The 24,450-nt window shown below is 37.6% G+C and overlaps 1 protein-coding gene across 1 annotated transcript; it reads left to right on the forward strand.

Annotated features, from left to right (window-relative positions):
* The first annotated feature begins 13,299 nt into the window (after positions 1-13,299).
* Positions 13,300-24,017, forward strand: LOC309662407 (uncharacterized protein). The gene has a single exon (XM_082465225.1). The coding sequence runs from the start codon at positions 21,853-21,855 to the stop codon at positions 22,324-22,326; it is 474 nt and encodes a 157-aa protein (XP_082321351.1). The 5' UTR covers positions 13,300-21,852; the 3' UTR covers positions 22,327-24,017.
* Positions 24,018-24,450: the final 433 nt, after the last annotated feature.

Raw genomic sequence — 24,450 nt, forward strand, 5'->3', positions numbered from 1 at the left:
GAGGGGGTGGAGGTGGGAGAGTTTTAGGTGCTGGCATGAGCTAGTTGAAAAGTACTTAGGACTTTGGTGGGGAGGTTGGTCGAGGTGATTCAGCCGTCTGTGTTTTGTTTTTGTTTTTTTAACATCTTTATTGGAGTATAATTGCTTTACAATGGTGTGTTAGTTTCTGCTTTATAACAAAGTGAATCAGTTATACATATACATATGTTCCCCTATCTCTTGCATCTCCCTCCCTCCCACCCTTCCTATCCCACCCCTCTAGGTGGTCACAAAGCACAGACCTGATCTCCCTGTGCTATGCGGTTGCTTCCCACTAGCTATCTATTTTACATTTGGTAGTCTGTGTTTACTAATTGGCGATTATTGAATTTTAGACTCCTAATCTCCCAAGACACAGGGGCACTATCTTTCTTAATGATTACATTTCAAAGGGATGACTCCCAGGTCCTTGAAAAACCAACATTCCTGGGTTGTAAAATTGACAAGATACTGGGAGAAGATTTACATGACAAAGGGGCAAAGAAATAAGTTACAATGGCAAGTTTTCCAAAGCAAATGCTCTAAGAAATGGGAGGTTAGGGACCTAGAGTCAATAAGAAATCTAATGTTTAGTCAAGCTGAGGGAAATGTTAAGGGTGTTGTCTGTCAGTTTTACCACTGTCTCTGTCACTGTGAATTTGAACAGGCAGTTTTTTCTCTTATGACCAGGACAATGAGGACATTTGATTGCAGGGCTTCTATTAAAACTTCTGATGCTAAAAGTCTGTGTTTCAAAGCCTGTTATTTAGCCACTATGCACTATTGTTGCCTTACTGATTTTTAAAATATTGAAACGATTTTGAAATTGTTTTCAAATAGCCTCTGGCCCTCCCCGAGACTCCCAGACCTTCCCAATCTAAAGTCAGTGCTTCTAGGACCCTGCTTCAATTCTAGGGTCATGTCCTTCAGATATTATTTGTTAAATATTTTGAATATCACTTCTTTATGTTATGGTCTACTTTACACTTAGTCAGAAATGACTCTAATAAAAACATGGCATTAGTAAAAAAGGAATTCCTAAGATTTCAATATGTTATATTTCTCTAAGAATCTATGCCAGCCACTGTAATTGCTCTATATTCTCAACAAGTCTTTGATATTCTATAATATTTGTTTTCCAGACGTTAAAATGTTTTTTCCTTTATATTCAGTTAAAATCTATTGATTTTGGCTCTGTGCAAAATGTGTGGGAGATCACAAATGAATCAAAACATTAACTTTAAGATTTTTCCATTTACTAAAGGGAGAGAGAGATTCTACAAAGTGCTAGGAGAACACATGGTTAATTCTGATTGTAGGTGATGGACGGGTTAGAGGTGAGATGTTTGGGAGAATTAAGACCATTTCTAGTAAGGTCCATCTGGAGAATGTTTGCTTGGATAGAAGATGATTTATGGAACCTATTAGAATTTTTTTTCAAAATTTTAAAGGCTTTTTTCATGTGGAGGAAGGATTAGACTTGTTCTGTATGGCCCCAAGGCTGAGAATATGCTCAATGTGGGGAAAGTTACAAGGATATTTGGGGTTAATGCAAGAAATAATTTTTAAAATCAAAGTTAATGCAAGTGCCCTGTTCTGAACTTTCACAGCGCCACAACCAGAGCCCTTTCAACAATTAATTAAGTCAGAGATTAATTTATTGGAATCCCTCATCAGACTATGAAATCCTGGGCAAAGATAGCATGGGATTTAATCCAATACCTGGTGACTTTTTCCAGCACATACTGGATATCAGTTAGTGTGTGTCAAGTGAATTAATACTTTTTTTAAAAGTGAGACTTTTTAAAAATAATGTTCCAGCCCAGTGTGGAGTGCCCATTCACAGATGGATTGTAAGAGAAATCCAGCCATCAAATAATTATTTCGATTGGATGAATTAGCACAGCCCAGCAGAAATGTCTTGTTAAAATAAAATTCCCTAAAAGGTCCTCGGTTCAATATTCTGCGGATTAGATTCTGGACTTTAGCAACCAGGTAGGTTTACACAGATTGGGTGTGTATAATGACACCTGGAAGTCTTTAATTCAAGTCCTAATAAAGACACCAGTGCCTAGTTGAGGATGAGTAAATGGATATTCAAGAATAATTACTCCCTCAGGATTTATTGTACAATCAAATATAAATACTACAGTGGTCAGTGCACTAATGGTTCACTTACTGATCATATCACTCTTTAGAGTAAGTCTAGCTGCTACAAATTTGTTAGAGTTGGTATACAAGATGAAAATTATTTTCAAGCCCTAGTCTAAGGAAACACTCTTTTATTGGTCTACTGCATGCTAAGTCTTACAATGTTTATCTGTCTCCTACTTTTATAAACTTAAATTGTCTAGGCTGGGATACAATGTACTGAAATCAGGTCTTTTAACACTATTTCCAAATAATATCTGCCAATATGATTCCTCAAAATTTACTTTAAAATTAATATTTATCAAAATTCACTTTAAAATGAATAATTTTCTTTTACCAAATGGTTTGATATTTTAATACATATTCAGACATCTGACTTCCTGCTTAGGAACTACTAACGTTTCACAAAAATAAGACTCTTTCTCTGGTTTGAGCACACTCTTTTCATTTTGTTAAATGTCCTGAGTCTTCAGAGATGAGAGGGATGCATTAAACTCTTCTTGTGGAAAGAATTCCTTGTGGTCATACATAGCAGTGGATCCCTCACTGGGCACATCTGGTTTCATGCCATTAATCTACTCTGCTCTCCTGGGCCTCCAAACCCCAAAAGCTCAGAGAATGATCCCACTGCAACATGGACTTTGTGATTCTCTATACCCTTTCTAGATGCAAATCTTTAACTTGGCATTCATAATTTAACAAAGGCATGAATAAAGTCAAGAGGAGAGGCATGACGGTTGCAAAAGGCATGATGACTTTTTAAAAAGAAGCAGCGAAATGATGATTCCTTCTTGGTTTTACTCTTACTAATACCTTTCAAATTTTTTATGAGAAAATTATCAGAATCATCCCTGTTACAATTTGGTCTTGGACTTGATCATCTTTATATCTAACCAGTTACCTTACTTGTCCAATATTCCAAGTGAGTATTATTTCCAGATATATTTAGCACAGTCATTAATAGGAGCTCTTAATAAAGTGGTACCCAAACTGTATTTTTTCTCGATATTACGTGGAACTGCTGCTGCATTCTGACCAAAGTCAGGATATATTTTATCTATCAAGTTCTCTGTGTCTACTGTTCTTGTCACTTCTGTCATAGATGGAAATTAAGTTGATTTGACAGGATTTATTTTTCACAATGCCAAGCAGATTTTACCCAGCAACCTATGATTTCTGTGTGCTTGAAAATTGATTTTTTGATGATACCTTTCAGTAAGTTTCCAACTAAGTAGTGATGATGACAGACCTATAATTTTTAGGGCTGTCTTTATTTTTTTTAATCTTTGCAGGGTGGGAAAAAGGAACACACTAAGATAAGTACTGCAGTTATTCTCCCAGTATAGTTGAATCCCCAAGTACTTTTTAAATTAAAAGATTTTAGGTTAATTGTTCTTTATTGACTTTGGCAAACTCCTGAAAAAAAGGTCATAAGTCACCAGAACTTGCAGTTCAGAATGTAACCAGTGTCCAAAATTAGTATTACGTAGAACTTTATGTCACACCCAAATATCATATTATAGCTGTTCTATATTTTCAAGCTTTCAAATAAGACTTATGAAACTTATACTTTGAGGATTGGCTAAACTCTGCAACTATTGATATGATTTATGGTCCTTTTTATGTAAGAAAATTCGTTAAACATGTAAAATTTAAGATATTACACTAAAATGTATTTCTGCCACTGGATTCATTTATCAAAAAAAAATAGGTAATATTGTCCTGAATAATATATCACTCTAACAATTAAATATGAAAACCTCCAGACTGGACTAACATCTATTAGAAAGACCAAATAAAAATCAGATGGTTAATTAGACTTTGTGATTACAGTCTCTGAGGAGAAAGACTTTTAATAAACTCAATTGAAATAATATATAGTTTAAAATATATAAAATAAAATCAAATTATCTCAAAATTGTGGTAGTCCATAGTTCATAGAAGATAACTGATATTTTAAGCACTTTTTGGGTGCCAACCACTACACTTAAATACTGCTAATAAAAGCCAACATCCACTGAACACTTATTCCAGAATAGGAACTATATTAAGTTCTTAAAAAAAATTATTTCACTTACTGCATTCATCTCACAAGAGTTCTGTTGGGAAATATTATTATCATCCCAGTTTTTAGGTGAGGAAACTAATGCTGAGAAATGTAAATAATGCATTTAACATCATTTAAGTACCGGTGGTTGAGCAGGAATTTGAAGCCAGTTGTTCTGAATGTGGACTTCATGTGCCTGACCACTTCATTACATTGTCAAATGTCCCAAACGCTCACAAGTGACTTTGAGTTAGATATTATGTTCATTTTTATACACATGGAGCTCAAGACTCAGTGATGGTTAATACACAGTTTAGTCATATAGCTCAAAAATGCCACCTGGGTTCAAATTCACACTCAGTATCTCTAGAGATCTGCAGGAAAAAAATAATAATAGGTAACCTGATAGTACCCATTAATTGATCTGCAACAGATTAACCTATTAGTTCCAAAATAATGAACAGAATCTGGTTCTGATGGGGCACAAAGCAGATTCTTCTAGAAGTCAATGTGTCTACATGTGGGTGTACCTAGGAAGTCAGGACTATTTGGAGTGATCCAGCAGGTCCCTAGGCAGCCAAGAGGGAACATCCCATAGGGATTGGAACATCTAGAGAAAAGTAAGATATTTCTAAGATCGTTCATAAATTTTCTACACAAATTTGCTTCTCTTTAAGTACTTATGACAAGACACTATTTTCTCTCTATATATTTCTTTTCAATAACACATAAAATTAGCATAATATCATAGCATCATGGATGTATTTGGGCTAGAACGTGGTGACAGACACTGCTTCTAGACTACCCAATTATTCATTTTTCTTATTAAGAGAACCACAATTTTATTTGGGGTGGCAATGTATCCAAGAAAAATACTTGGTCTCCCAGGATCCCTTGCAGATGGGGCTGGCTAAGGGGCACAATTCTGGCTACTGATAGCCAGGGGATTCTGGGGAGGAAACCAACAAAAAGCAGCCTCACTCACCAAGAGAAGAGCATTTGACCCTTCTGCGTTCTTTCTTCTTAGAACATGGATGCAATTTTTAGGATATGGCAGCTTTCTTATAAACTTGAAGATAAAAGCCACCTGCTAAGAATGATGAAGAAAGATTGATGGCATAACCTATCCTGGACTACTTCTGAATCCATTTGTGCAATCCATTTGTGCAGGAGTCCCCAACCTCCGGGCCACGGACCAGTACCGATTAGGAACCGGGCCGCACAGCAGGAGGTGAGCGGTGCGCAAGCGAGCAAAGCTTCATCTGCCACTCCCCATCGCCCCCCATCACTCACATTACCACCTGAACACACACCCCCAACGCCCCCCGGTGGAGGAAACATTGTCCTCCATGAAACCAGTCCCTAGTGCCAAAAAGTTTGGGGACCGCTGTGATTTGTGTATGAAACTAACATGATATGGTTTTCTGTTTAAGCCACTGTGTCAGGAATTTCTATAATTTGTAGTCATAGGAAATATTAATGGATTCCTAAAAGTTAAGAAGTGCAGTGATTCCCAAACATTATTTTAGTCATAGTACAATTTCTTTAAATTACTTCCTATATATATACTCCTTAAGCGCAAAACAGTTAAAAGCATTATTTCTAAGTTGAGGGAGGGGTGTTAAATGTGGGCTTCCATTTTAAGCACCCCTAACTGTCCTGTTTTGGAAAAAAAATAAAATAAGAGATGCAAATTAAAATAAGTGTTTGTTGTGTACTAAGGGTTGAATTGCCATCAGAAAGAGTGGAATGCTCCTCGGCCAGAGGCTAAAGACCACCACACTCTTAACATATCAAGATTTCAGCCTTTCTCTTATGGGTGAAGACAGCCTTGTGATCCTCTTGGGAGGAAAGGCCTACGGAAACCCATGTAGGACAGATGAGCACTCAGGATACTGGGTACAAAGGAGAAAGATTACCTTACAGTTCTAAGTTTGCAAACTTCCAAAGGGCTGAAAGGGGTTCTAATAAGATATATTTGAAAGAGGTCTTTGCGTTTGTCCAGCAAAACATTAAGGGTTCATTCATTTGCGAAGACTCCTTTTTTCTTTAACTACTGACATGCAGCGCTGTCTTATTATGGAGAGGCTAATCTCTTCAGCATTGTCCTTTATACAGGTCTCACAGGCACCTCCACAGGACACTCAGGTCCCTACAGAACATGATTGTAAATTATTGATATTGTCTCTGCGTTACTAAGTCACGTCAAATCTTTCTAGAGGGGGTGTCCTGCCACAGATTAAACCTGTTTTTCTTGTTGGCTAGAGAAGTAGCCAGGTTCATCACAGTGTAGGTGAAGGGCTTTTTTTTTTTTTTTTTTAATTTTTATTTATTTATTTATTTATTTATTTATTTATTTTTGGCTGTGTTGGGTCTTCCTTTCTGTGTGAGGGCTTTCTCTAGTTGTGGCGAGTGGGGCCACTCTTCATCGCGGTGCGTGGGCCTCTCACTGTCATGGCCTCTCTTCTTGCGGAGCACAGGCTCCAGACGCGCAGGCTCAGTAGTTGTGGCTCACGGGCCTAGTTGCTCCGTGGCATGTGGGATCTTCCCAGACCAGGGCTCGAACCCGTGTCGCCTGCATGGCAGGCAGATTCTCAACCACTGCGCCACCAGGGAAGGGCTTATTAAGAGCAACCTCCCTTAGCAAGTAAGAACCTTGGGAATGTCTAAGGGCTGTGTGTATAGAAACTGGAATTCAAGGTGCATGGTCATATTTATGTTTTGAAGATATTTTTTAAAAAAGAAAAACTGGTACTCCTTTAGATATAGCAAGTCTCAAGGGGAAAGGAAAACGGTGTTTCTAAATTCCTGGGATAATTTTGCTGAAACCAGTCTTTACCCAACACCTACAGGCTGGGTTTCACTGTGGGAAGTGGCTCTGTGTGTGAACAAAGTTGTTCTGAGGGCCCTGTTCAAATGAGAGTTATTCTTGGGAATGAACTTCCTCCAAAGCATCACTGTGAATGGGCATGAGCCTGGACTGCATTTGGACCAGAACAGAGGCTCTGTACCTGTCATGGAGTCTTTACCAAACCACTGTGGGCAGCTTTGTCCACAGGGACAAAGGAGATGCACTTTTCTGAGACAAGTGCATCTTTTCCCCCAAGGACTAACTGCAGCCTCATCCTGAGCCTCTTCACGACTTCCATCAGGGATACTTGATTGTGGCCCCTCATTATCTGAGTCAACTCCCCAAAGTGGGATCTAGAGTGTTCAGACTCACGTCTCAGACTGAGGGTTTCCTGAAAGTGTAAAGGTGGAGAATTTAGAAACTTTCTACTATCACCATGGCATTCAGGGAATGAACTGGACGTATTCTTTGAACCCCAAACCCCAGTTTATATAAGTGTAAAGAAACCAAGGCCCTGAGATGCCAAGAGGCTTGACTAAATATCTTTAGGTGCACATTTGCCTCTCTGGACAGCTGGCCCTCACCTCAGCATTTCTGGAAGTTTTCTAAGAGCATAATCAACCATCTAATCCCATTTTAATCCTTTGACGTAGACTGACTTTATTGCTGAAAATAAAATCCATCCTGAACAGATAATTTGTCTCCACTAAAAATTCAAAATTAATTAAGTTTTATAAATTCAAAATTAATTGACAATCTTTGAGGAAAGTTTTAAATGTGTTTTGATTTGTTTTAGTGTAGTACTCAAAAGAAATGTCTCTACTGAATGCCATTTCTCATACCACATGAAGAGGTTTTTCTGACACTGAAATACTTTCAGAGTTCCACGTATTTCCTTTAAGATGTGATCTATACAACTCTCTCAGGTCAGGGAGAGCATTACGAGTCCCATTTTATTTCCAAGAGACTAAAGCTCAGGACCATGTGGTGGCTGAATGGAAAACGTAGGGCAACAGTCTCCATGCACTGAGTCCCAGATCTGTATTCCTTGCTACTACACTGCAAGCATGCCCACATTATCACATCCATTCTTATTACACGGTTCAGTCTCCATCACATTCACTTACTGAATAAGAAGGTGATTTTGATTTTCTTTTTGTTGTTGTTGTTGTCTGTCATTGCTTAAGGGGGAAAAAAAAAACCTTATACATACATTTGCCTCTTTAATGACAGAATTTAAGCAATATCTACCTTCATGTCTCAGATGGGCTGATGTTTGCATTATATGATGAATTACCAAGTTTCCATTTTCCCTTAATTTGCATGTGTTTGGGGGGTCGGGGTGTACAGAGGGTAGAAGCAACAGGGATTGAGTGCCCTTGCATTTAACACCACATACGAAAATTCTCTTCACCAAGAAGGCTATTTATTTTATCAAATCTGGTCATTTATTTACCAGTGTACTTTCTACACTTTCTGATTACTATTTGCATGATTTTTAATGACAAGTTTTTCTGGATTTTTTTATTGTAGCTATAAATATATATGTAAAATTTACCATTTTAACCATTCTTAAATGTACAGTTCAGTGATATTAAGTGCATTCACACCATTGTGCAACCATCACCAGCATCCATCTCCAGAAATTTTTCATCATCCCAAACTGAAACTCTGTACCCATTAAACAATAACTCTTTATTCATTCTCTTCTCCTCTCAGCCCTCATAACTGCTATTCAATATTCTTTCTCTATGAATTTGACTATTCTAGGTACCTCATATAAATAGAATTGTACAATATTTGTTCTTTTGTGACTGATTTCTTTCACTTAGTATAATGTCTTCAAGTTTCATCCATATAACAGCGTATATTGATACCAGAATTTCCTTCCTTTTAAAGGCTGAATACTATTCCATTGTATGTTTATGCTACATTTTGCTTATCCATTCATCTGTTGATGGATACCTGGTTTATTTCTACCTTTTGGCTATTGTGAATATGCTGCTATGAACATAGGTGAACAAAAATCTGCGTGAGTTCCTGCTTTTAATTCTTTCGGTATGTACTCTGATGTGGAATTGTTGGATCACGTGGTAAATGTGCATTTAATTTTGGGGGGGGAACCACCATACTGTCTTCCAGAGCAGCTGCACCATTTTACATGCCCTCCAGCAATGTACAAGGGTTCCAATTCTTCCATACTTTCACTAACACTTAATATTTTCTGTTTTTATATGTTGTTTTATAAATGCTTTATAACCATTTAGCATAGTACCTTTCCTATAGTAGGCTTCCACAAGCATTTATTGCATTAATGAATGATGTTGTATCTTCTTCAGTTCATTGATATTTCTGTCCATGTAGCAAAGTATTTCTTAAATCCGGCGCCTATGGGCATCAGAATCACTTGTGGTGCTTTGTAAGAAGGCAGATTCCCAAGACCACATTCCAGGCGTATTGAATCTGGAACTCCCTAATTGGGGCTTTAGGAATCTGCAGTGTCAACAGCATCTCAGATGATGCTGGTGCACAATAAAGGTAAGAAGCAGTGCATTTGACCACACTGTAAACCCTAGAACGTGGGACTGATCCTTTCTAACCCTTTGGCAGCTTCCCACAGTAAACTCTAAAACTCTATTTTTCTATTATCAACATTGAGATATGTATTTTAAACCTCACAAGAGCAAGTTTTGGATAGTTGTTTTTCTACAGATGTATTCTGTATGTGAGAGTGGTAGAAGCCCGCCTATGTGACAGATCATGAGCTTTGTGCTAAATAACAGGTATTGTCTGGTGCCCAGCCTGCTTGGGATAATCCATGAAACATTTAATGAATATCTTCTTTTATTAAATACTAATTATCCACATCCTGCAGACAGTTTCCTGGGATGCTGTGAGATCGGTCCTTTGAGGATGGGTTTTTGTTCTATAGAATTTGGAAACAAAAGCTGCTTCAATCAGCCTTTACCTGGCAAACCTTGTAAGCTGAGTACCCAGCACAAGCAGGGGTTATGGTCGAAAGTGCACTTCTCTCTTCCATGACTTACTAAATAATGTAGCTCCCAGAGCTAGCAATGAGAGATTTGGTGTCTTGTAACCGCTATCTAGCGACGTATGTCCATCATGCTTGATGTTCATTAGTTAGATGAGGTCAGTGAGTTAAAGAACTGTTAAATTTGTGTTTTCCTTTAATGGATATGTAACTGTGGTAGCCGAGTCACAGGACAGGAACTTGACAGAAAAGGACATGGCGGTAAGATAAGCTTATTGCAAATATACAACTTCATAAATTCTTTTAATAACTTGTCTTAGCTAGGTGCTTTGCCAGTTCGCTTAATAAATGTGAATGAGGAGATGAAAGAAAAATAAACAAATGCATTATTCCTATCTTTCTCTTCACGTATACGAATTATGCATGCATCTTATTAGTGGCAAATTAAGTAATGTACTAATTTTAGGTACATTTTCAGAAGGAAAACTAATTGAAAATCTGTTTTGATGAAGTTAGAAGAGCCAAAAAAAAAATTAATGGAATTGGCAACATCTAATATTAAGGCTTTAGTTAGATTTTTTTTAATATTCTTTGAAACTCTTAATTCATTTCTTTCAAATTCTTATCAGGTAGATGTTCAGCAACTATTTGCCAAAACTAATTAAAAGTTCCCTCCCCAAAATAGCTCAATTAATTTTTTTGACAAACATTTTTAGTCATTGCCTTTAGGACTTTTTTCTCTGAAAAAAAAATGAGTATTGTCTGAGACTATTTCTCAGTCACAACAAAAATACTGAATGATTGGTAACAGAAATATAACCAAAAGAGAAAAATAAATTACACAATATTAGTGTTATAAACCTAATACTAGGGATTCTAACCCTTTTGGGAAGGTGCTAGTTTAACATATTTCCCTAACCTTAACTTGCTTTCTATAGTTGCAAGACTGAGGATTTCCTTGGCAGAGAATCTGGCTCAGTGACGACAGAAATTTGGCAGGTTCTCGGAAACCTTTTGTTTTGTAGTTTGAAACTGCAGTTTGCTGATGCTGATATGCCTCACAATCTTCTTATGCTCTGTCCCCTTGTTGGGATCATTAGCTACTGTTTTAAAGGAGGCTAGCATTATATTGCAAAATATTTTCCCCTTCCAGGCAGATAGCTGTAGTTAACCAAAGACAAGACGCCCACAAAGAAAAGTTCTATCGCACAATACGTTTTTATTCTACTCTGGTATCTTTTTTATTCTTAAATTGGTAGAGCCTTCATTTTGATTAACAGAAAGTTTCCTAACTTTGTCTGGTATGAAAATTGCTAAAATATATGTGAAAAATATTTTTATATTATAGTCATATTTTAGGGCTTCAAGAGAAGCCCTAGATTCTACTCTGATTTCTGAAATGCAATGTTTAAGAGGATTGTAGGTGTTGGAAAAAAAGCAAATTGGTTTATGACTGAAATTATTGTATGAAACAGCTTTGTCCTGCAATTCAGACCCTCTGCAGCGTGCTCTGTGTTCAGAACTTCAAAATAAACATTAAATAATTAGACAGAGTGAAATAGGGTTAAATAACCCCCTGAAGAATTGCATCTTCTTGCATCTGGCAAAAGGCTTTCCATCCAGGTCCCCACAGGAAATATGTTGAAGAGGCTTCCCAAGTTCCTAAAGCTGAGTTTGTATTCTTTTCCATAGTAACCTTTGGCTGGTTACTTGATGTAGAGTGCCATAATTTTTGAGCAGTGGAAATGACATCACCTGCAGTCAGGCTCAGGCATCATTTCATAGAAGCAATATAAATATATATACATAACCACGAGAGGGAAAAAGGAGGGATCCCATGCTGATTCTGGGGAGGCTTTGGTAGTACTGTAATTTAAAACAGAGATGACTGCAGTAAACTGACTCTTGGGTTTAAATTACCTTCAATGGCTATTCTCTGCTTAGTGAAAACTGAGAATATTGGAATTTGATGCTATAAATATTAGAGTAATGTGTGGGAAATTTTAAAATATTTCAGAAAAATCTATAATTGTTTCAAAAGGCTTTTTTTTTTCCCTATGGATGGAGGTAGACAGTTTAAAGCTGCTAAAGACAATATTTTTTTCCTTAAGTGTGGGAAAGTCAATTTCCTCAAATCCCAATACACTAACACAATTATTTTTACTTTTGAAAATGCTTTCAGTTCTTGAACATATGCATGTATTTTGAATTAATGAAATATATTCACTTTCATGTATTTATTTGCTTAATGTTATACTGTAAATTTATTTCAATATTTTGATGCTGTCTTCCTACTTACTAGTTCAGATGGCTACATAATTTCATTGTGTAACTTGACTATAATTTATTAAAACATTCCTCATGCTTTGAACTTTAGGGTTTTCTTTTATAATGACTATAAAAATGCTGCAAAGGACATTTACATATAAATAAGTTTCTTCTATTAAATTTTTACTTTAGGATAAATTTTCCTTTTTGTGCATATAGTTCAAAGTTATCAGCACTGTTGTCACCTGTGCCATATATCAGGCTGTTTAAAATTTTTCATTTGCTATCATTATGTGATAATCATATATCTCTTAGATCTGGAAATGTATTTCAAATTGATAAATAACTCTGCTTTTAACTTGAAACACTCTTAGAAGAAAATTATACCAAAGCATGTTTTTAAATACAAGAAATGAGAGTTATGATTTTCAAGAAATCTTAGTAAATCAACCATCTGAAACTATTTACAAAGCTTGTTTAAAATTTGACTTCAGGGAATTTCAGTGGAGCAGAAAAGCATTTGGTAATTTTTCTTCTCATCAAGAGTTACTCAGAGACTTAATTTTTCTTTGAGCAGATTGGTGTGCTTGACAGGCAAAAATCATTGTTGTTGTTGTTCATGAAATATGCCACAGACCTTATATATTATATATTAATATAATTATATATTATATTATTATTATAATTACATTATAATTAGAAATAAGCTCAATGTTACAATAACAGAGACAGGAGATAATTCTTACAATTACAGAGATCACAAGGTTTAAGAACACTTTTGTAAGAGTCCAGTTGTTTTTTTTAATTGGGCTGTTCAAATTATTATTATTTATTTTTAAATTTTATTTTATTTATTTACTTATTTATGGCTGTGTTGGGTCTTCGTTTCTGTGCGAGGGCTTTCTCTAGTTGCGGCAGATGGGGGCCGCTCTTCATCGCGATGCGCGGGCCTCTCATTATCGCGGCCTCTCGTTGTGGAGCACAGGCTCCCAGACGCGCAGGCTCAGTAATTGTGGCTCACGGGCCTAGTTGCTCCGCGGCATATGGGATCTTCCCAGACCAGGGCTCGAACCCGTGTCCCCTGCATTGGCAGGCAGATTCTCAACCACTGCGCCACCAGGGAAGCCCAAGAGTCCAGTTTTTAATGCATTGACAACTTAATTTTGGATACGGCTTTCCTTTCCTTGCTTAAAAATTTCTCCCTCTACACACCTGATACTCTTTTACATGAGATAGCAGATCACCTAGCAGCAACAAGAACTGAAGACTTTGGAATCCTCATGTGAATGGTAGTTCATTTATACAGTATACTAAATCTTGGCAGATTTTATCTCTGCCAGTCCATGCAAGCGATGGACTCTCTATTAGTGTTTCACAAGTATGGATTTCAGATCACCTTCCTTAAAATCACCTCAGATGCTTATAAAATAGTGAGCCACAACATCTTTGACAAGTCAGGAATGGCTCTCCAAGAGGGTCATGCCTTAAGTTGAGACCAGAAGCATAATTAGGAGGTACCAGAACATAAGAGGGAAGAGTACGTAGGCAGAAGGAACAGCATTTGCAAATGTCTCGTGGAAGGAGAGAAAATAAGGAATGCATGAGACTGAAAGCATAGGGTGATGAAATCCCAGAGAGAGAGGATGATAGGGGAGAATCTTGGTTTAAAATCCGTTAAATCACTAAAACCATCCCCTAAACAAGGAAAAATGCAGAGTCCATTTACTGAGGTTAGACCAAAACATTTTATGTGTCATATGTGACAGTGCAAGACAGCGTGCATTTCTATGGAAATGACAACATTGGATGTATTATGCCCTAATGTTTTTTTTCCCAACTCGTCAGTTAATCCTGCTGCTGTGGACGTTTTTCAGTTTTACCCTACCTCAATCTGCCTAGCTAAAACCTTGGTCTTAATGACTCGACTTAGTGATGCCTAACTTAGGGATGACGTTCACTTGACACATAAAACCAAAGTCCAAAATTCCTAAACTCAGGTTGTTCTTGAGCATTGCTCACCTGGGTGACTAGATTCTACCATACCCACAAACAGGCCTCTGGATATGTGAACACAAGTAAATCCTGTGTGAATCAAAGTTTGTCTCACCTAATGTGAAAGAAGAGGTCTCTGTAACCAGTTGGCAACCTTTGCAGCATAGTCACAGGGAGATCACCTACATAGCTCCTGGGGATCTTCATTTCAACTCAGTTTTTTAAATTAAATTTTTATTTAATTTTAGCTACATTTTAATTCAGCGATTTTTGTTGTTATGAAACATACAGTTATCTTCCTCAGTTTATACATACCCAGATTCTGGTTTATTTTACAGTTTCCTCAATGCTGGGAAAGTCTCTCATTTTAGACATAAATGTTGCAGCTTATCATGTGGTCTTTAACAGATGCCCACTGTTTTTTAATAAGATAAAAATACAAAAAAATACTTGTTAAATATAATAATTATTAATACAAATACTCTTTAAAAACTTGTCAAAAATCATGACTGAGATGAATGATTAATTTCTACTACCACATATATACTGAGAAGGAATCTGAGGCTTACCTTCCATAGTTAGTGACTTTTGCCTTATGTCAACATTTTTCAAAAGAGCTTTGATGAAAGACAACACTTGAGGCAACTATGGGCAATTTATGATAAAAGATCCTCTCGTTAAATAAGTTTAAAAAAATCCTAAATTACTTAGGCTTCTTTTTGTCTCAAAGATTTTTCAACAGCCTTTAATCTGGAAGTGCACATTATAGTTCTCTTAGAACCGGATGAATATTAAGCTTCTTAAACTCATTTGTCTAGATAATCCTTCCTGTAATGGTTTCTGAAAAATGTCACGGAAGACTAGAGTTCAGTGGGACACCCCAGCACACTTGGTCACAAGGGGAACAGTGGCATGTATCATCATGACAATACTGAAAACATGTGGCCTCATGACCTACTGTTGGAATTAGGTAGTAGACATCTCTTACTGAACAAGAGTATTATGGCAGTGTGGAATCAAGAAACAGAAACCACACAGCAGGTTAAACAGGAGAAGTTTAATATAAAGAATTAACAACCACACTGAAAGTGTAACCATAATATATAAGGAAACATTATACGATACCCTAGGGCTGAGGTAGAGGAACCAAGGAAGGACAAATTCACAAAGGGTTCAGACACCCTTGGAGAAGGTGTGGTTCAGCCCCTGGAGAACAGAGAAGCTTCTGGTTTAGCCAGGCTAGGGCTGCTCTGGAGTTTCTAGACAAGCAATAGGCCACCCTCCAGGGTGTAGCCTCAATGGGTGATTAATAGCTGGTAACAAGGAAATGCAGTGGGAATCAGAGTGTCTGTGTGGGTAAGAGGACTTCAGAGGACAAGGATTGTGCAGGGGCTGGCAGAGGGAACTGCAGATTACTGTTTATCTCCTAGGCCACAGTCAATCTGCATGCAGGCTCCTCAAGTTCTCCTAGAATCAACAACTGCTCCCTCTGTGACCCTCCAAGCCACAGGCAGCTATGGGATTTGTTTCCATGTTGAGAGGGCTGTGGAAAGATTTTTCCCAGGCCAAGGCTATAAGATCATGAGGGGTGGCATTCCATTTCTGTGACTGGACAGGCTCCACTGGGTTTTCTCACATTCTCCTAACCCCTGACACTCCACCCATGCAGCACCTTGCTGTAAGCCCTTCCTCCTACAATGTCCCTCCGGCGCCCTCTACCGAGAAGGCTAAACATAATAAAGGAGAAATGCTTAAAGAGATTTAGTCATTTATGATAGAGCATATATTTAAGGGTACACTTGCAGGTGAGTGGCAATAAATTGACAACTGACACAGCATGTTGCTTACCATTCATAATGGTGGCCTGTGTAGCAGAGTACCTTACCATCTGTCACTGCACAAGAGGAATACTGGTACATCTATGTTTCTCACCCTCCAAGTGGAATAAAATCTGGAGGCGTGACTACCAAATCCCTGGTTTATTTGTTTGGTTTTAAACATTTTATTTTGAAATAATTCTAGGTTCATAGGAAGTTGCAAACATAGTACATAGTGAACTCGTGCACCCTGTACCCAGTTTCTTCCAGTAGTTCCATCTTACATTACTATGGAATATTCTCAAAAACAGGAAGTTGGCATTGGCACAATGTGTATATATATTTCACGCCATTTTATCACACGTGTAGATTGTTGTACTTTCATTGTACTTGTTCATACTTTATAACCAAAGCCATCAAGACACAGAACTTTTTCACCTCCACACAGATCTCGCTTCATAGTCAAACCCACCTGACCCCCACATTCATAACCCCCGGCAACCACTAATCTGTTCTGCATATCTATAATTTTGTCATTTCAAGAATGTTATATAAATACAATCATACAGTATGTGAACTTTCTGAGATTGGAGTTTTTCACTCAGCATAATGCCCTTTCATATATATATGTATATTCAGTTAATGATTTTTATCTACTCTGTAATCACTGTCTTTTAATTAGTCTTTTTAGACCATTTACATTTATGTAATAATTGATGTTATCGGGCCTGCTGTTTTTATTTTGTTTTATCTTTGTTCCCTCTGCTTTTTGTTTCTCCCTTTACTTCTTCATGCCTTCTGTGAGTTATTGGAATACCTCAGAATCCATTTTGACTTATCTGTAGTGCATTTTAACTTATCTCATATGTGATGGATTTTTTTTAAGTGCTTTCTCTAGGTGTCATGTTATACATATGTAACTTATCACAGTCTATTGGCATCCACATTCTCCCAGCTTGAGTGAAGGTAGAAACTTTACCTCCTTTATCCCTTCACCATCCCTAGTTTATAATATAATTATCTCAAATATCTACATATACTGAGTACCATATCAGATGGTGTTATACTTATTGCATCTACCATCAACATAATTTAGAGAACTCAAGAGGAGAAAGTCTAATGTATTTATCCATGATTTTGCTCTTGATGTTGTTCTTTCTTCATTCCTGGTGTTCCCAAATTTCTTCTTTCATAATTTCCTTTGTATTTCAAGAACTCCCTTAGTCATTCTTAGGGTAAATTTGGTGGTAATGAATTCTCGTAGTTTTTCTTTGTCTGAGAATGTCATTTTGCCTGCATTTCTGAAGGTTAATTCTGGTAGAACTAGAATTGGGGGTTGGCAGTTATTTTCTATTAGCATTTGAAAAATATTGTGCCACTTCCTCCTAGACTCCATGGTCTCTGATGAGATAGCCACTGTCATTCAAATTGTTTTTCCTCTATAGGTAAGGTGTCATATTTTTCTCACTGATTTCAACATTTCTTTTTTTTCAAAATTTTGTTTTTCTGAAATTTGGTTTTGATGTATCATAGGGATTAGCTCAGCTTTTTATTATAGTTTCATATCTTTTGCTAAATTCAGGAAATTTCCATCCACGATTTCTTTGAATGTTCTTCAGCACCACCATCTTTGTCCTCTTCATTTGGGACCCCAATGACATGAATGCTAGATGTTTTTTTACGGTCTCACTCGTCTCTGATGTTCTATTTTTTTCACTGTATTTTCTTTGTGTTGTTTACATTGGGCAATTTCTAATCATTCTATATTCAAGTTCATTGATCCTTTTCTTTTGTCCTTTCCATTCTGCTGAGACTGTCCAGTGGGGTTTTCTTTTTTTTTTTTTTTTTTTGGTTATTTATATCTCAATTCTAAAATTTCAATTTGGTTCTCTGTTTCTTTTTAATCTTCTATTTGCTAAGCCTTTTCCATTTAAACATTTTTTAAAGCAGGTTGTAATTGTTCATTTAGCAATTTTATGATGACTGTTTTAAAAGTCAGATAATTCCAGATATCGGAGTCATCTCAATGTTGGTGTCAGTTGATTGTTTTTCTCCTTCACGTTAGGTTTTCCTGGCTCTTGGTATGACCAGTGATTTTCAATTGTATCTGGACACTTGGGCATTTATGTTATGAACTTTGGATCTTACCTAAATCTGTTTCACAAGATGAAGGGAGGAGTTGCCTCATTATTGTCAAGTGGGGTTGAAGTTCAGTTTTCCCAGTTAGCATCCTTTGACTCCCTGGAGAGGGGTGATCCACTACTGTTAGGTGGAGGTGGGATTTCACTGATATCACCCTGGCTGGCTGGGAAGGGGAGAGCTCCCCCTTATTGCTCTCCATGTAGCCCTCACTGATACCACTGCTAAAAGAGAGGCCTCACCAACAATGAATATTGGTGAAAGTTCTAGCTGCCAACTCTGTGTCCTCTGATGCAGGCAGGGAAGGGGAGAAATGTCTCACTACCACTAGGTGGTGCAGAAATACATGATCCTTACATGGCCTCCACTGATATCTTAGAGAAACGTCTTATTACCATCAAGTGGGTATGAAAATCCTGGCTCCCCACCCAGTTTTCTCTGATACCATGGTTGTGGTGGGAAGGGGAGGGGAGTCAGTGAGGGGCAAAGTCACTGGTGTTTGTGATAAATATATATTTGATCTTTGTCCCTAGTTCCTGGCACACAGCTCCTAAAACTCTTGGAATCTCTGGAGTGATGAATGTGTTTTGTATGCTGATGAGATGACTGGTGCCTGGGGGCCCTTGATAGCTTCGCAATGAGGGTTGCTAGCCAGAAACACCAAAGCAGGATTAGAAGGTGGAAACTTTTAACCACCCTCCCTGACCTCCAAGGAGGAGAGAGGGGCTGGAGATTGAGTTAATCACCAGGGGCTAATGATTTAATCAGTCATGCCTATGTAATGAAACCTTTGTGAAAACTCTTTAAATGATGGGTTTGGAGAGCTTCTGGGTTGGTGAATACATCAAAGTGCTGGGAGGGTGGCACACCCCTTCCTCATACTTGCCCTGTGCATCTTTTGCATTTGGCTGTTCATGAGTTGTATCCTTTAAAATAAACAGGTACATATAAGTAATGTACCTTCCTGAGTTCTGTGAGCCATTCTAGAGAATTACCATACCTGAGAAGGGGGATCATGGGAACCCCCGATTTGTAGCCAGTTGGTCAGAGGTACAGGTGGCAACCTGGGACTTGTAACTGGCCTCTGAAGTGGGGGCAGTCTTGTGGAACTGAGACCTTAACCTTTGGAATTTGTGCTAATGCCAGATAGTTAGTGTCAAAATTAAACTGAACTTTAGGACACCCAGTTGGAGTCCAGAGAGTTGGAGAATTGGTTGATGTGGGGAAAAAAACCCACACATATTTTGGGTATATTTCATTATTTGCCTGACATATAGCAATTACTGTCTAACAGCTTTGCTAACTTTCCCCTTTCCTACTTCTTAGCTAGAGAGAACAGGCTATTCTTAGGGAATTTTCTTTGTTCCCATTGGAGTCTTTGGGTTACTGGCTCTTCGAGCAACATGTTCTGGATATATAAGACTAAAAGAAAACCCAGGGAATTCACCACCATCTTGTTCCTCAAGTGCAAAAGTTCCTAGGCTGTCTGCCTTCTCTCTACCTTTCAAAGTCCTTGTTTCTTTTTACATATTAGTTCCAGTGTTTTTAGCTATATTTAGAAAGAGGAATTGAGAGAAATATGTCTATTCCATCTTTATCTAGAGCCAGAAGTTCCAAATCAGTTTTGAATGTTTGGCTCGCCTTTTCTATATGAGAAAAATGGTTTTCCTCCTCCATTTGCCAATTTTTTTCCTCCCAACTTTCCATTCCTAACTATGCAAGGTTGGCTCAGAAACAATTCTTTCATTAAATAACCTCATGAGGTCACTATTACCAGCTGTGACAATGTTCCCACCATTCCCTTGCTAATAAGATCTTTTCTGAAGTCCATTTACACATGAGACACAGACATTTCTAGCATATGTTGATTAGATTCTCAACATATGCTGATCATTTTCCCAAACAGATATTCAGGTCTTATTGGGTGCTACTGTTTTATTGAGACTTTCTATAATAAGAGACTAATACAAATTTATTAATTAGCAATTTATTAAAGCCAAATTTTCTGGTCTGTTCAGTCCGTGGATTTGTGGCTTAAAACATCCTCTTTCTTCCTGAAAGCTTTCCTATCTAGGAGGCTCCTGTTTAGCATAAATATTTGAGTGATTAAAATGATTTAGCCAGAGATGGGGCTGGGAGTGGAATTAACAGCTATTGGGGGGTCTAATTCACACTAGACATTTAATGCATTATCTAATGTATTCCTCGAAATAAAGCCATAATGTATATAAATCCATTTTACCAATGAAGCTTTGGCAAGGTCACACGGTTAGTAAAACCCAACCTGGGACTGAACTCCTGCTCTAAGTATAGAGCTAGCCAGCAATCCATGAACCATTAGTGGATAGAAAATGGTTTTTTTAAAGTGAAGGATATTAGAGTAGAGAATATCACCAGACATTTCACACAGTAAGGGAAAGTATTATTTAATGAAAACAAAAGTTTGTTTCATATATATATGTATATAAATTTATTAATGTTGTATGTGTGCTGAGTCCCAATGCATAAAATGTTTTTTATAATGTGGTTAGCAGTCAAAGAAGTCTGGAGCCATTGTATTAGGTGACCTTTTAAGATACTCTCACTTAACCTAAGTGAGATTGTTTACCATACCCACTATGCTAATACTTTTCCAGGAAAATGCATCATCCCTCAAGAGCAGAATTTATTTTTTGAAGCCCCAAATTTGCAGTGTAGAATCTCTGGGTTACAACAGAAAGTAGCTATTTCCATGATAAAAATTCATGCTAGTGTATAGCTCTTGATGCCTATGATTTTGGTATGTGTGTGTATGTTTTTGTTTCTGGTAAAAGTACAATCTACCATTTGATTTTTTTTTTTTCTACTCACCACAAAACTCTATAACAAAGTTAAATTTTAATCACTTTCATAATTAGATATGAATTAAAGTAAAAAAGAGACATTACACTCCAGTGGTTAAAAGGGAAGATTCTGGAGTCACACAGATGTATTTCAAATCCAGGCTCTGTCACACAGAACCCTGGGCAAATTACTTCTCAACTTCCTTACCTGGAAAATAGTGTTCATAGTAGCAACTAACTCCTTGTGAGAATGTTGGGATTAAAATGAGATATACATATAAATTATTGTCAAAGTGTTTTTCTTATAGCAAAAACTTAGTAACTTTTAGCTATTAGTCCATTACTTTTAAAGTAATACATTTGCAGAAACCAAGAAAATCCTGAATGGTTACAGGCAGGAAACAAACCCCTTTCATTCCTGTTGGCCTTGTTAAATTGCTCTTTTCTCAGAACATACTAAATGATGAGTGAATATTGCTCAAATTTTACTTTGTAAGTAATTATTGACTGATTTTACATAGAAAGAAAAGGGAAGAAAATCATGTTTTCCTAGTTTTGTCTCTTTAGAGTCAAATGTCCACGGCTGTACAAATCAGTCCTCTCCATAATCTAATTCTAGGTTAACTGACATAGCTTCGTAGGGTCAAGAGCCAGAAATTATATAGCAAAGCTGGATTTCTACACTGAAATACAAATCCCAAGAGCTGGCACTCCTAAACACAGTGTTTGGAAGATTACTCACATGCATATCTTTGATGAAAGGACTTTTGATATTGCAGGACAACCTGGCATCATCGATGTTCCCGATGCAGAAGGGCTCCCTGAACCTCCTGCGGCAGAAATGGGAATCCAGCGATTACCAGAAAAACGAGTGTAGTCGCGGGGGCAGTCGTTGCAGGCTCTTCCAGCCTCAAGAAAACAAATTGCTTGAACCTGAAGGAGAGGTAGCTTCAATGCCTGGACCTCCAGATCCCCCAAGTCTGCCCCGCAGTGTCGGAGAAGAGATGTTGAGCTCAGAGCCTGAAGAGAAGTTTCCTGAGGACAGGAGTGACAACTCCAGGGACTATGGCCGGCCAGAAGTGCTGAAGGAGGATTCTGTGAGTGGTCGGCGCAGGATCGAACGCTTCTCCATCGCCCTTGATGAGCTGAGGAGTGTGTTTGAAGCTCCTAGGGGTGGAAACAGACAAGCCGGACCAGCTGAGTATGGCCAGAAGGTAAGGAGACATTGATTGAGAGTCCAAGTTTACAGTAGACAAGCAAGGCAGCTTGCCTAGTCTGGCATTTATTTCTAAGCGTGTAATTTTTTCCCCCCTCACTACTATTCTAGACAGATGTCCTGAAGCAACCATGTAATACAGTGTGAAATGTGGCATCCTCTGTTATTAACTTCCTCTATGGTCTGTTCCAATGGGGACCCGACCTCCTTTCACTCCCACGAAAACAGCTCTGATAGGCCCTTTTATACTGATGTTTCTTTACGTACGTGCCTTGTTTCCACAACTAAGTTGTAAGTTCCTTAGAGGCAAGGACAATTTCTTACCTGTCTTTGTACTTCAAACATCTAACAAATGGTGCTGCATTTAGCTAGAACTCCACAAGGATTTATTAGTAATGATGGTGAAATGGAACAAGTGAAGGCTCTGGAACCAACAGTGACCTAGATTTTAATCCTGAAACCTGCTCTTTACTTCTCTAGCTGCATGCATGACACTTAACCTCGTGAATATAAATGTCTTAATCTGCTACTTCCCAGGGATCATGTGAGAATTATCGATAATATGTGTATACCCACTGGGCATACAATCTGGAATATTTTGTGGTAGATGATGATTATGCCTCAGTGATTATGGTATATTATAATGTCACATATATAACACATAAAATATGTCTGTTAGCTAAATGGGACATTTAATCAAATGCAGGAAATAGGATTAGCAACATTATTAACGAAGACCACATTTATACTTCTGTTGTCAATTAAAAGCAACTACTGTTTAAACTAAATTGCTTGAATTTATTACACTCATTAGGGCCCCTACGTAAGAGAGTATAGTTGAATTTCATAAAAAATTAATAAATGATCTCAGGTTTTCCATTGGGAAGCAAACTCCATGCTCTGTTCTTTTTTTTTTTTTAACCTAGTGACAGCTAACAGGGAGGCACAGTCCTATTCTTGTTAATGGATAATTAGCCTTCATTGAAGTCTTCACAGAAATAGAAAAATTTTCAAAATAAATTATTTTACTAATACTTGCTCCCATGTTTTGTACTGGGACATATGCAGTAGTTATGATGAGACCATTCTTGTATATCAAGTAATTCAACTTGGTTTAATGAGAATAAGGAATATGAAGTTATATTTATGAGGTTATGTTGAAACTATATGATTTTCCAAAAAATACAACCGCTTACCAATCTCCAGTTTGAGGATTTTGTTTCCCTCCTTTTTACTCTACAGGTGCAATCCTCTTTGTTTATGGCTTTATGATATTTTTTAGTTGGATGTCTAGGGATTGGGGTACACTTAATGTAGATATTTACAATGTCACTTATTTTTACCTTAATGAATTAAGAAAAGTAAAGCCACAGAAAAGAGTTTCCATTCACTCTCTGTTGACTTTAGTGTAACAATTTTGGACATTTACTCAAGATAACTGACAAAAGAAATGGCCAAAGGTAGAAGAAGTCATCCTTATAAATTATGTAATATAACCCATCCTCATCCGGAGCAGTACAAAATAGTAAAAAAAAAATGAAACATCAATAAGGGTTTCTGGTTGAAAGGTGAGATTCCTACTATTGGTATGCTATGTGATTTTTGGATCTGGTGCCTATAAAAATGATTATGGAAAGAAGTCAGATATGTGAAAACTGGTTTACAAAAATGAAATTTGGTTAACATATATATTTTTTTTTATTTATTTATTTATTTATTTAATTTATTTGTGGCTGTGTTGGGTCTTCGTTTCTGTGCGAGGGCTTTCTCTAGTTGTGGTGAGCGGGGGCCACTCTTCTTCGCGGTGCGCGGGCCTCTCACTGTCGCGGCCTCTCTTGCTGCGGAGCATAGGCTCCAGACGCGCAGGCTCAGTAATCGTGGCTCACGGGCCTAGTTGCTCCGTGGCATGTGGGATCTTCCCAGACCAGGGCTCGAACCCGTGTCCCCTGCATTGGCAGGCAGATTCTCAACCACTGCGCCACCAGGGAAGCCGGTTAACATATTTAATATGCTGTGTTCTGGGTATTCTAAGGTACTATGCCATAATATGGTATTTCCCTAAATGTATGAAGCATGGATTGTACATTTAGAAATTTCTCATCTGCAGAGACACACATGAATTTTAGAATAATTTTAT

The sequence above is a fragment of the Balaenoptera physalus genome (genome assembly GCF_965194825.1).
Source record: "Balaenoptera physalus genome assembly, chromosome: 6".
Taxonomy (NCBI): domain Eukaryota; kingdom Metazoa; phylum Chordata; class Mammalia; order Artiodactyla; family Balaenopteridae; genus Balaenoptera; species Balaenoptera physalus.